General features: G+C 34.9%; 2 protein-coding genes and 1 pseudogene across 2 annotated transcripts; 2 read left to right on the top strand and 1 right to left on the bottom strand.

The window, feature by feature from the left end:
• Positions 1-1,599: 1,599 nt before the first annotated feature.
• LOC133678497 (6-phosphogluconate dehydrogenase, decarboxylating 3, chloroplastic) lies at positions 1,600-3,615 on the top strand. The gene has a single exon (XM_062100806.1). It carries the CDS (start codon positions 1,784-1,786, stop codon positions 3,266-3,268), a length of 1,485 nt encoding a protein of 494 aa, XP_061956790.1. The 5' UTR covers positions 1,600-1,783; the 3' UTR covers positions 3,269-3,615.
• A 3,619-nt stretch (positions 3,616-7,234) lies between these two features.
• LOC133678474 (dynamin-related protein 4C-like) lies at positions 7,235-9,296 on the top strand (annotated as a pseudogene).
• Positions 9,297-9,467: 171 nt separating this feature from the next.
• Positions 9,468-10,618, bottom strand: LOC133678505 (uncharacterized). The gene has a single exon (XM_062100819.1). The coding sequence runs from the start codon at positions 10,512-10,514 to the stop codon at positions 9,627-9,629; it is 888 nt and encodes a 295-aa protein (XP_061956803.1). The 5' UTR covers positions 10,515-10,618; the 3' UTR covers positions 9,468-9,626.
• Positions 10,619-12,593: the final 1,975 nt, after the last annotated feature.

Raw genomic sequence — 12,593 nt, 5'->3', positions numbered from 1 at the left:
AATTATTATTTTTTTAAAAAAAAGTACCATAATACATGTGTTATATATAATATATTTTTTTTATTTTTAATATTAATATATCAAAATTATTTAAAAATATATAAAAAAATAATTTATAACTTAAAAAATTAAAAAAAAACTTTCATAACATGACGAACATTAGTCAGGCTAGAAATAGCTTCTGTTTACAACATTAGTGATGAGGGACACTATTGGTAGGTGATGTAGATGAGATATTAAAAAAGTTAAGTTAATAAGTAATCAAGAGAGGTTAATTGTGCCGTTGAAGTGAAGACAAGAGAGGATATATTAGGAATCGAGCCTGACAGCATGTTTTTTGTTTTCTCATCAGCGTCAAGGAAGTCTGCCATGTCATCCCCTTCAGGGTGTAGCTGGCAGCAATTTTTTTGTGTGGACAAATGTCATGCTGCTATTGGTCTGAAGGAAATATATATTGCAATGCAGTGTATGTTTTTGTTGAAATCGTAAAATCGATATCAAAATCGTGATTTTTTACAATTTCATTCAATTTTATTGATTTTACTTTATTTGAACTTAATTTTATTAATTTTAAAGTTTTTAAAATAATGTTGTATATTAAATATATATTAACTCATAAAATTATATAATTTTACAAGTTAAATTATAATTTTAACAACCTTGATGTTGCCTGTCCATTTTAAAAACAAAGAAAGAAATCTAGGAGTACTGAGGGTTTTTTTTTTGGATCACACATTATTTTTAAATGTTGATTCAACGTTTTTAAAAATTATTATTTTTAATTTAGAATAAAATTCATTATAAATAAAATTCTTAAAATGATTTTTAAGAAATCATTCAATTGTGCAATAAGATGAGATTTTTTATAATAATATTAATAATTATTTTATGAATTATTATATATGAAATGAAATGCAAATTATTCAATGAGAATAAAATATTATTTTTATTTTTATAATAATTTTCATTGATTAATTATTGGTTTGTATTTCTCGAAAATCACATAAAAATAAGTTATAATTCTTTTTATTGAAATTTATTTTTTATTTCATGATAAGTTTTTATTTAAAAGACAAATGCTTTTGATAAAAAAATTGTTTTTGTTAAAATAAAAATATATAAATATATAAAGAAAGTGGTTTTTGATTGAGGAAATATATATTTTTTTCCTTCTTAGTTTAGATCATTGAATTTTTTATGAGTATTTATTCTAATTTTTTAAAATTTTATTAAAAAAAAATATTACTAATAAAAAACATATTTGTTTTGTCAAGATAAAAATAAATATATGAATAAAAAAGAAAATTTGCCTAATAAAATATATTTTTTCTAAAATTTAAATCATTAGTTTTTTTTATAAATATCTATTTTAATAGTCACATAATTAAATTAAATTAAATTAGATTCAAAACTTATCTCGTGATAGTAATTAAATTAAAATCTACTCTTTTATTTATAATAATATCTCTATATCATTTTAAAATGGAGATATTTCGGTCATTCTCTTATACGTCCCACTGAAAAAATAAGATTTGAAAAACAAAATATCTAACCACCACAAACGACACCGTTAAAAGCTCACCAAACCATCCAGCAGCAACCCCTGGGAGTCATCGACAGTCACGACACCCTCTCGCTGGCACATTAGCCGCTTAACCTTTCACCCTCTCGACAAGTCCGTCACTCCCCTTCCCCTTCCCCTTCCCCTTCCCCTTAAAATCTCTCTCTCCCTCTCTCCCCCCCCCCTCTCTCTCCCCAACCCCATTTGTTCTCTCTCTACACCATGGACGCCTCTACTCTGTCACGCATAGGCCTAGCCGGTCTAGCCGTGATGGGTCAGAACTTAGCCCTAAACATTGCTGAAAAAGGTTTCCCAATTTCAGTCTACAACAGAACCACCTCCAAAGTCGACGAAACCCTTCACCGTGCCCAATCCGAAGGCCCATTTCCTTTAACTGGTCAGTACTCCCCTCGTGATTTTGTTCTCTCAATCCAACGCCCCAGATCCATCATTATCTTGGTCAAAGCTGGAAACCCTGTTGACCAAACGATTTCTGCTTTGACCGAGTTCATGGAGCCTGGTGATACTATCATCGATGGCGGGAATGAGTGGTATCAGAATACTGAGAGGAGGATTCAAGAAGTGGGAGATAAAGGGATTCTTTATTTGGGAATGGGGGTTTCGGGTGGAGAAGAAGGTGCACGACATGGGCCTTCGTTGATGCCTGGTGGGTCTTTGGAGGCGTATAATAATATTGAGTCTGTTTTGAAGAGTGTTGCCGCTCAAGTTGATGATGGGCCTTGTGTTACGTATATTGGTGAAGGGGGTTCTGGCAATTTTGTTAAAATGGTTCATAATGGGATTGAGTATGGAGATATGCAGTTGATTTCGGAAGCCTATGATGTTTTGAAGAATGTTGGTGGGCTTTCTAATGGCGAATTAGCTGAGATTTTCGGGGAGTGGAATAGAGGGGAGTTGGAGAGTTTTTTGATTGAGATTACGAGTGATATTTTTAAGGTTAAGGATGATTTGGCTGACGGGGATCTGGTTGATAAGATATTGGATAAAACTGGAATGAAAGGGACTGGGAAATGGACTGTCCAGCAAGCTGCTGAGTTGTCTGTTGCTGCGCCTACAATTGCTGCTTCGTTGGATTGTAGGTATTTGAGTGGGTTGAAGGAGGAGAGGGAGAGTGCGGCCGAGATTTTGGAAAAAGCTGGCTTGAAGGAGGAAATGGGGAGTGTTAAGAGTGAGATTGACAAGAAGAGGTTGATTGATGATGTGAGGCAAGCATTGTATGCGTCGAAGATTTGTAGTTACGCTCAGGGGATGAATTTGTTGAGGTCTAAGAGTGTTGAGAAAGGGTGGGATTTGAATTTGGGTGAGTTAGCTAGGATTTGGAAAGGTGGATGCATTATTAGGGCTGTGTTTTTGGATAGGATTAAAAAGGCTTACCAGAGGAATCCTAGCTTGGCTAGTTTAGTTGTGGACCCGGAATTTGCGAGGGAGATGGTGCAGAGGCAGGCGGCATGGAGGAGAGTCGTGGGGCTGGCGATTTCAGCTGGAATTAGCACTCCAGGGATGTGTGCTAGTCTTGCATATTTTGATACTTACAGGCGTGCTAGGCTGCCAGCAAACCTTGTCCAGGCTCAGAGGGACTTGTTTGGGGCTCATACTTATGAGAGGACTGATCGTCCAGGGGCATTTCATACTGAGTGGACAAAGCTTGCTCGTAAGAGCAATGCTGGTTTTGGAGCTTTCAATTGAGCATGTTCATGAGTCGGTTGGCTGTTTGTTTGTTTGTTTCAATTGGCCGTTGGTAATGTTTCTCTTTGAACTATGGTTATATGTTTCCTTGAGAGGATTCGTTGCAGTTATTGGTTAGCCTCACAGATTTTACTGTTAATAAGAAATGCATGCCTCTTGAGTTCAGTAAATTGGTTTTTCATCTGCAGCTGGCACGATAGAGTTGAGTTCTGCCTTTTAGATTTTGCTTATTTTCTCCTGAATAATGTTTCGAACTCTTGTGAGGCTATTTGATTTGAAACTTTGTAATTTGCATACTTTACCTAAGTATGTGTATGTCCTTCTAGAAATAAACCTGTTCGAATGCATCTTATGTGTTTATGAAACAATTCTGATACAAATGTATCATAGGTTACAAGGTTGGTTGCAATGTGAAAACGTGGTTGTTGGGCAGGAATGTTAACTTCATCATAAGTTCAAGTTAGCTGTTGATTATTTTTTTTTTTTTGAAGTCAATGAACACTTGATGATTTGTTGAGTTTTTGGATATTGATTGCTCTGTTCAGAGAGAAGGGAAAGCACTCTATACAAACCGTTGAGCCCTCTATTCTTTAAGGTGATTGTGGCAGTATACCATGGGTTACTTCTTATTGTGTGTTATGCAAAACCATTTCCATGGAAATATTTGGTTTTCATGTATGATCTGCTAAGAACCTGACATGATGCTCAACTTCTGCTTGATTCACCGGAAGGTTTTTCTCTTGCTTTTGCATTAACTGGCAGAATAGTGGGCATGGAGCTTAGTGGTTAGGGTTGTCAGATGTCATTTTGCTAACACGTTCAATTGCTGTTAAATCTTATTTCTTTTATAGTTTAGATATGAAATTTAGGGATTTTTTTCTATGTTAAATGAATGGTTATTCTGAAATAATTGAGAGATTGTTTCTTGTGAGGTGAAGAATCATTCGATCTATTCTGTTCTTTTTATTTGATTATAAGAATCATTTTACGTTAATTGCTCATTTCAATGGGATAACTACCACAAGGCTTGTGCCAATATGGATTGTTTGGTTTCACTCACTCCATTTTTTCTTTCTTCTCTGGATGCAAGTAAAAGTCGATCATGGTGGTTATGGATGGCAGTTTTTTCGTTTCATTCACTTCATTTGTTCATTTTTTCATGAATGTTGCAGAGTTGGCAGATGCAAGGGATTTGATTTTCTGCTAGCCATGCCTTCGTTTTTTACTTGGAAAGATTCCCTCCCTGAACAGGAATATCATGTTCATGCATTCACAGCTAAACTTCATCTCACTCGTCTTGAATTAGTTTCGTGAAGCGGAGTGCTCTGATCTGTCAAGGAGAATCCCATAGCATCCTAATGTTTTAGGTTTACAGGATCCAAGTTGATGATATGCTTCCTTGCTATACATGCCTTGCTGTTAATAGAGAAGATTGCTTCCCAAATCGAAGCTCATTATTTGCATAGCATGCATGTCTGCATGCACTCATCGTGGTGTGAATGGTACAAAACCAGCGTCAAGCGAGTAATCTACGCCAAAAAAGGATGGATCTCCATGACACGAATTATTTTTAAGAACACATTCATGAACTAAATCGACTACGATTTCACTCAATAAAATCATTCTGTGCCACTGTTCTCATTTTTATTTTTTTTTATTTACGTGGGGTGTCTGGGCCAGCTTACGCGCACCACGACTATTCCTCACGGCCCGCTGGACATCCTGCAAGCCCAGGAGTATGTAAGACACCGCGGGGGTGACAGGCGTACACATAGAGAGTCGAACCCGGGATGGGGATGGAACAAGTCACACGAATTGACCACAGCAACTAAACCCTCAAGTACAGGTACACGCGAGTACTCAAACCCAAGATACACAGGCAGGGTCAAGTCTGCCAAGGCCACTGTTTTCATTCTTCTTTCTTGAAGAATTCGTGACCATTTATTATTCATTCCTTGTAGCAAGATTCCACTAAAAAATGTTCCGAAGTAATGCTATTATCAAAACTTAAGAACTTTTCCATGGTAACTCCATTCACAAGTCCTGATTATTACTCCGGTTTTGCTACACATGACAAGTAAATGGCGCTGAGAGTAATTTTATTGAGTTTTATGGGCATTTGTCTTTTCTTAGGAACAATCAGTGTCTTCGAGATTATATAAAAAAAAAATCCTAAAAGAGATAATTGATGTACCGTGGCTTATGAGACAATTCACTTGGATTAGCACCGTGAATTGACTTTTCAAATTGGTGATTCTGGAGCTTGTTTGACATTGTGGTTGCGGATGTTTTTTAAATAATTTTTCGTATCAAAATACATGTCAATGATGTTTTTTATTTTTTAAAAATTATTTTTAACACCAGCACATCAAAACGATCCAAAACATACAAACCATATTAAATTTTAACAAAAAAAAATTCAAATTTTTTGAAAACGCGGCTACAACCGCGTTCCTAAACGTTCCCCTAATTTTGAACCCGAGATTAACCACATAGCAACAAAAAAAAAATTAGTTAATCCGGGTTAATATGCAAACCTTATGATTATAGGCATAAGATCAAGATAATTCAATAGAAAAGAAAAAAAGAAAAAAGGTAGGAATACCAATTTCAAATAAATTAAATACTAAAAGATGAAATTAAAATTAATTAATTAAAAAAAGATAAAAAAAATAAAAGACAATCCATTTTAACCTTTAAACTAATAACTCTAGTCATGAAGCCGACACTAATCTCATAGAAAGTAAAGCATAAAAAATAATAAATCAAATCTCTAAAAAATAAAAGGTAAAAAAACATTAGCTTTTAAAAAGGAAAAAACAAACAAATCAACCAATGCACACCTTCTAAACCTGATCTAATCTCTAAAACTTACAACTAGTGAAATTCTTGAACCGGATTTAATTAAAAAGTTTAATTCCCAACTAATTTAATTTTGAAGGATAAAATTATGAAAAAAAATCAATTTAAAAACTTTTTAAAAAAACAAAAGAGAGCAATAAAAAGAATAAGGATCAAATTTGAAAGAAAAAAAAACTCTTAAAGATGGAATTGTAAAAAAAAAATCTAAAAAATAATCTCAAACAAAATAAATAGCAATAAAAAAATAAAAATCAAATTTAAAAGATAAACAAATGAAGGGGATGAGATTGAAGAATAATTGTAATTTTATAATTTATTAAAAATAAATAGCAATCAAAAAAATAGGATCAAATATCTGAAAGAATAAAAATTAAAAAAGAATAAAATAAAAAATATTTATAATTTAATATTTTATTTAAAATAATAAAAAATAATAATCAAAATGACGCAATGAATGAATAGTAATCCAAGTCTCGGAAAATACTAAATTTGTTAGGAGAATTAGTTTTTTTTTTTATTTTAATTAATTTATAGTATAATATTGCTCTACTTTTACTTTGTCCCATTTATTGAAAAAGGTCTGACATTGAACTTGAAGAAAAGCGTAATCTATGCGAGCCACATTACTTCCATTTCAAACCCTGTGAAGATCACTGCATCTCATTTAAAACCTCAGCATTCAAGCCACTCATGGGACCGAGGAGACACTGAACTGGGGAGTTGTGTACTTGCTGCTTCGTTTATATAACTTTTTCAATCATGAATCCTTCAGAGCAAAATATTTAATGATGAACTTTTGGTGCCATTAGTGATTGCCAAGTTCATATCCCACTTCTGATCAGTTCCCAGGAACTTGCATTTAATGAGAACCAGTATAATTTCACTCTCCCAAAAAGTGTAAATCAGCTACTAGTTGAAGACATCAATTTGTAGGGTAGGTAAATGATGTGTTCTAATTCAAGCCTTTTATTATTGAGATGAGAAATCAAAAGGCTTGCCGGTTCCCATTCCACCTTACCACCTTCCCTTAACGTGCCTATAAATCCTCATTTCGTCCGAACACTAGCACAACCAACTCTCATGTATTCCTCTATTTCCAACAAAATGAGTGGAGGTAAGCGTATTGGTAGACCTTCAAAAGGCAAAAATGGGATCCATAGCTCATCCTATGAAGGGGATTCATTACCTTTGGACGTTCGTGTAGAAGAAAATTTACTTGCAATAGTCGGTGGAGATGAAAATCAGCCTACGCCAATCCATAGCGTGCCAATTATGTCATCTTTCAACGATCGTATTCGTCCTATACTTGATGCAGTTGATCAGTTGAGGCACCTCATGGTGATGAAAGAAGGTATACAACTTCCCACCATTGTCGTTGTCGGTGATCAGTCTTCGGGGAAATCTAGTGTTCTTGAATCACTTGCTGGTATTAGTCTTCCTCGTGGTCAAGGAATATGCACTAGGGTACCCCTCATAATGAGGCTGCAGCATCATACGTCTCTCATACCAGAGATGTTCTTGGAGTTTAATGGCAAAACAACCCAGACAGATGAAGCCAATGTTGCAGATGACATAAATATTGCCACCGAGGAGATTGCAGGCAGTGGTAAGGGCATATCTGATGCTGCATTAACTCTGGTGATAAAGAAGAATGGTGTTCCGGACCTAACAATGGTTGATCTTCCTGGAATCACTCGAGTTCCTGTTCATGGACAGCCTGACAATATCTATGAGCAGATTGCTGGAATTGTCATGCAGTACATACAACCTGAAGAGAGTATCATACTCAATGTTTTGCCTGCTAGTGTTGATTTCACCACATGTGAATCGATTAGGATGTCACGTCAAGTAGATAAGACTGGGGAGAGGACTCTAGCTGTGGTTACAAAGGCCGATAAAGCACCTGAGGGGCTGCTCGAGAAAGTCACCGCTGACGATGTGAACATAGGACTTGGTTATGTCTGTGTGAGAAATCGTATTGGAGATGAATCTTATGATAATGGAAGAAGCGAACTTGTTTGCAACTCATCCTCTTCTTTCGAGGATTGATAAGTCAATTGTTGGTATTCCTGTTTTGGCTAAAAAACTGATGCAGGTTCAAGCCACTATAATGGCTAAATGCTGGCCAGAGATTGTTAGAAAGATTAATGAGAAGTTGAATGGCAATGTAACAGAGCTAAACAGGATGCCTAAGGCTATGTCGTCAGTTGCTGAGTTTCTGACTGCTTTCATGGAATTTATTGGATCTGTTAAAGAGTCTCTGACGAAAATCCTTGTTAGAGGTGAATATGATGAATATCCAGATGATCCTAACATGCATGGTGTTGCTAGAGTGGTTGAAATGTTCAACCAATACTCTGATGAACTCTTCAATTGCCCAGAAAGTGAGCATACTAGAAACTTTCTGATGGATGAGATTCGTGTTTTGGACGATGCAAAAGCGATTGCACTTCCCAATTTCCTTCCCCGTCATGCCTTCCTCTCTTTACTGCAACGAAAAGTTGAAAGGGTTTCTCATATACCATTTGACTTTGTTGAGAAAGCATGGGCTTACTTTGAAAATGTGGTTTGGTCTGTTTCGAGACACCACACCGAAAACTATCCTCAAGTTTTGTTAACCACTAAAAGGGCATGTCAGAATCTTATGGTGAAAATGAGAGAGCAGTCCACTGATTGGGTTTCTGAGCTTGTTCAAATGGAGAAGCTGACAGATTACACCTGTAATCCTGAATACTTGAATGAGTGGAACATACTTATGTCCCATCGTCAGACTTTCATTGATGAAGTTCAGAAAAATGAATCTTCAAAAATGAAGATTGAAGGTTTTGGAGAGGTAGAGATCGTTAATCTTAGAGAGTATCAGCCTCTTCTCTCTCAAGCATTTGACCTGAAAATGAGAATGACGGCCTACTGGAAGATTGTTTCTAGGAGGTTGGTTGATTGCATGGCACTTCATTTGCAGCTCTGTGTTCGAAATCTAGTGAGCAAGGAGTTGGAGAAGGAGATTGTTACTGAATTGATGGCTACTAATGGTGGAAAGTTAGAGATGATGTTAGAGGAGGCTCCTTCTGTTGCAGCCAAACGTAAGAGGCTTAACGCCAGCATTGAGTTGCTGAGGGAAGCCAAGGATGTACTGTCCAATATCATGGGCAACGTTTCTGCCTAGGTGACTAGGCTAATCAGACCACAGTAGCTTATTTTATTTTTAATATGGTATTTTTAATTTGCAATTTGTCTTGCGGCAATTAAGTTGTTTGCCTTTTATGCCTTAAATAAAGTACCGTCTTTTTTATTTTCATCAACAAATCTGTGTCTGTGTGCAAGTATTTAGTACAGCTTGTTCATGAATATAGTACCCTTATAATTCACATATTCCAAACAATGTCCATTTTTGTAAGCCAAAAAACAGATTTGAGATCTTAGAGAGAAATAAAACTACTGAAATCTGAGGTGACCAGATATAAGCAAGGATCGGAGGACAGGGTATGTAGATATATTAGAAACCTCCATTCTCAAGGTTTGGTTGAGTTCTTGTTACTGTTGCAGAAGGCATTTTACTACTGCCAACCCAAATAGTCTCAAGAACCAAATCTTCATCAGCTTGTCTTTCCATTACTTGAATCTTCTTTGTTTTCAAGATTTTCAGAGACACCATCCCAAAGTATCCTAAAAAAGCAACTACACTGAATCCAAGGGCGAAACCTATAACCCACAAATACCAGAGACTCTGCTTCCTTCTATCTCTTCCACTCCTCTCTTCTTGCGGAACCACAATGGAGAAGTGGCCATGATCTTGAGAATGACATTCATTAAGCAGGTTGATTTCACCAAGGTGAAATGCCCCGCTAGCACTAAATGTTACACATTTTGCTCCTGAGGATATCATACTCTCAGTAATAGTTGAATTGGCGAAACGAATCACTATTGCCTTTCCACTTGTATCCAGGCTAACCTTCCCGATACGTTTGGCTCTTGCATTTGATGCGTTGAAAACCATAAAACCAACAACAGGAGTGATCATTGAGTAACCTGGAACACTGTAGTAGTAAGAAGACCAGTTGCCTAGGTCTTGATAAACTATAGCCAGCCTCCTCACATGTGGCAATGTCATGGTTCTTGATGGAATCTGAAAGTTGCTGAAATTAGCACCAATGTTCCACAATGTCCGGCTTCTGATTCTTACTATAGAGACCTGCACACCTGATAGATTGGCAGGAAGCAAAGCCTTGTATAAAGCACCAGTGTGAGGCCGGTGTCGAAGCAAGGACTTAAAAGCAGAATCCTGAAGAAATGCATCAAGAGTATCGGTATTATAGTTGTCTGAGCTGCGCACAGATGGCGAAAAATATAAGCTGAGAAGTAACCAGATGATATTCAAGCTCATGTTGGATCTTGGTTGTAAACAGCAATGTCTTTTGAATATAATGAGAAGGATTTCGGATTAAGACGAGATCAGAGGCATGAAGAGGGGTCTATACTCTCATATAATTTCCGCATGAACTCTTGGAGTTTTCTTGAATCATGATATATGCTTTTTCTACGCATGCTCATAGAGGGACCCTGTATGAAGGACTAAGAAGTCAATGCTGTTTGACTTCAAGCCGTGTTATCATTAGTTGTCTAACACACCGTTTGGGGAGGGAAATTGGATCCTATTTCTCCTAATTTTGATTTTTAATAAAATTAAATTAATAGTTTTTAGTATTTTTTTAATTTATTTGATGCGATGGTATTAAACATAAATAAATATTATTTTAATATATTTTTAAATAAAAATACTTTAAAAAATAACATGCATTATAATTTCAAACACTACTAAAAACTCCAATGAAAGAAGATTGAAGTAGTGTTTGATATTGTAGTAACCGTTGTTTTTCAAAGTATTTTTTTCTTAAGAATACATTAACATAATTTTTTTAAAAAAATAATTTTTATATTAGTACATTAAAACGATACAAAATCATTAAAAAATTAATTTAAATAAAAAATAAAAAATTTTCAAAAATATTTTTTAAATATAAAAACAAACATATTTTTATTTGGAATAGCGAGGGTGACTTATTTGCATAAATCAATCAGAAATTACAATAATAATAATAAAAATAATAACAATAACAACAACTTTATTACAAATCTAGACTAATGATTTCGGTGGAAAAAAAAAAGTATAAGCCCAAAGCACGCGGAGAGCAATGTTTGTATTATTAGCAATAAAAACATGCGCTGATTGCTCTCCTCCCTGGGGAGGCAGCTTAGCGCGTGGCCTGTAATTAATTAATAAAAGGATAATTGGTAAAATGACTTTTGAAATATTGGTTAAATTCAATTTAAGCCCTAAACGTTTTATTTTCTGATTTTGATCCCTCAAACTATCAAATCAAAACAATACACCGCTTATGTTAGGTTTCCTCTTAAAAGGTAACAAATAGAGACGTGTGGAAGCATATTATTTGCTTAGAATTTTTTTTAACAAAAATAGGTGTCTGAGTCAGCTTGTGTGTATCTCGACTAATCCCACAAGTCTTGAAGTTAATGATCATTTAAGCCTTTAGTGGCTATGATATTAGCAATTATAGGGCTCGAACCTGAAACCACAAGGGGAACAAATCTCTTGGTCTCAAACTCTTATCACTAGACCACCTACTAGATGGTTTAGAAAATATTTTTCTAATCTTTACCAGAGAAGAGGTGGTGCACTGATTTGAATTGATAGCTTAAGGGACTAAAATAAAAGAAATTAAGAGATCAAGAGTTAACTTGAATTTTACCAACAATTCATAGGTTATTTTATCAACTAGCCATAAAAGGCTAAAACAATGATAGCAGCCTACTTGTCCTAACTTTGCATAGGAGACGATGAGACCCCCCTTTTTTTTTATTTAATAAAATCAAAGGTCTAGGATGTAGGTTGTGTTTGTTTTCATGTTTACAAATTATTTTAATTTTTTTAAAATAAATTTTTTTTATAATTTTAAATTGTTTTGATGTGAAAATATTAAAAATAAATTTAAAAAAATAAAAACATATATTATTTTAATATATTAAAAAAAACATTTTAAAAATCTGATGGGTTATCTGATTAATGATTTCTCGGGTGAGAAATTTCAGTGGACTACTAGTGTGCACAATATTTTACTGCAGCACTAGAAAAATGTGCTTAGAGTCTCATGATGGCTTGAGGCCAAGCAGGGTCTCTATGTTCTTCTTTTGCAGGGCATTAGCCTGGAAATTCTAGACGGATGCCAAATGGCAATGTAGCTTAAAAAAGCCCTGAATATATTTATTATAACACTCAGCAACAGCTTCAAAATCATCACAGAAAATTAGCTCGATTTCTACGTTGCTTCAACTTAAATGAAAAACAAAAAAAAACCTTCTATTTACTTTTCTGCTATATTTTTAAAAAAATTTATTTTACATTCTAGATGAATTTTATTTTTTTTAAATTACTCTCTTGCATAAT

Source organism: Populus nigra, chromosome 1 (assembly GCF_951802175.1).
Source record: "Populus nigra chromosome 1, ddPopNigr1.1, whole genome shotgun sequence".
In the NCBI taxonomy this organism is placed as follows: Eukaryota; Viridiplantae; Streptophyta; class Magnoliopsida; order Malpighiales; family Salicaceae; genus Populus; species Populus nigra.
Note: the sequence above shows the minus strand (reverse complement) of the source record. Positions and strands in the feature narration are given on the sequence as shown.

Coding starts and splice junctions, on each gene's coding strand:
- LOC133678497 (XM_062100806.1), top strand. CDS start 1,784: ATGGACGCCTCTACTCTGTCACGCATAGGCCTAGCCGGTCTAGCCGTG.
- LOC133678505 (XM_062100819.1), bottom strand. CDS start 10,514: ATGAGCTTGAATATCATCTGGTTACTTCTCAGCTTATATTTTTCGCCA.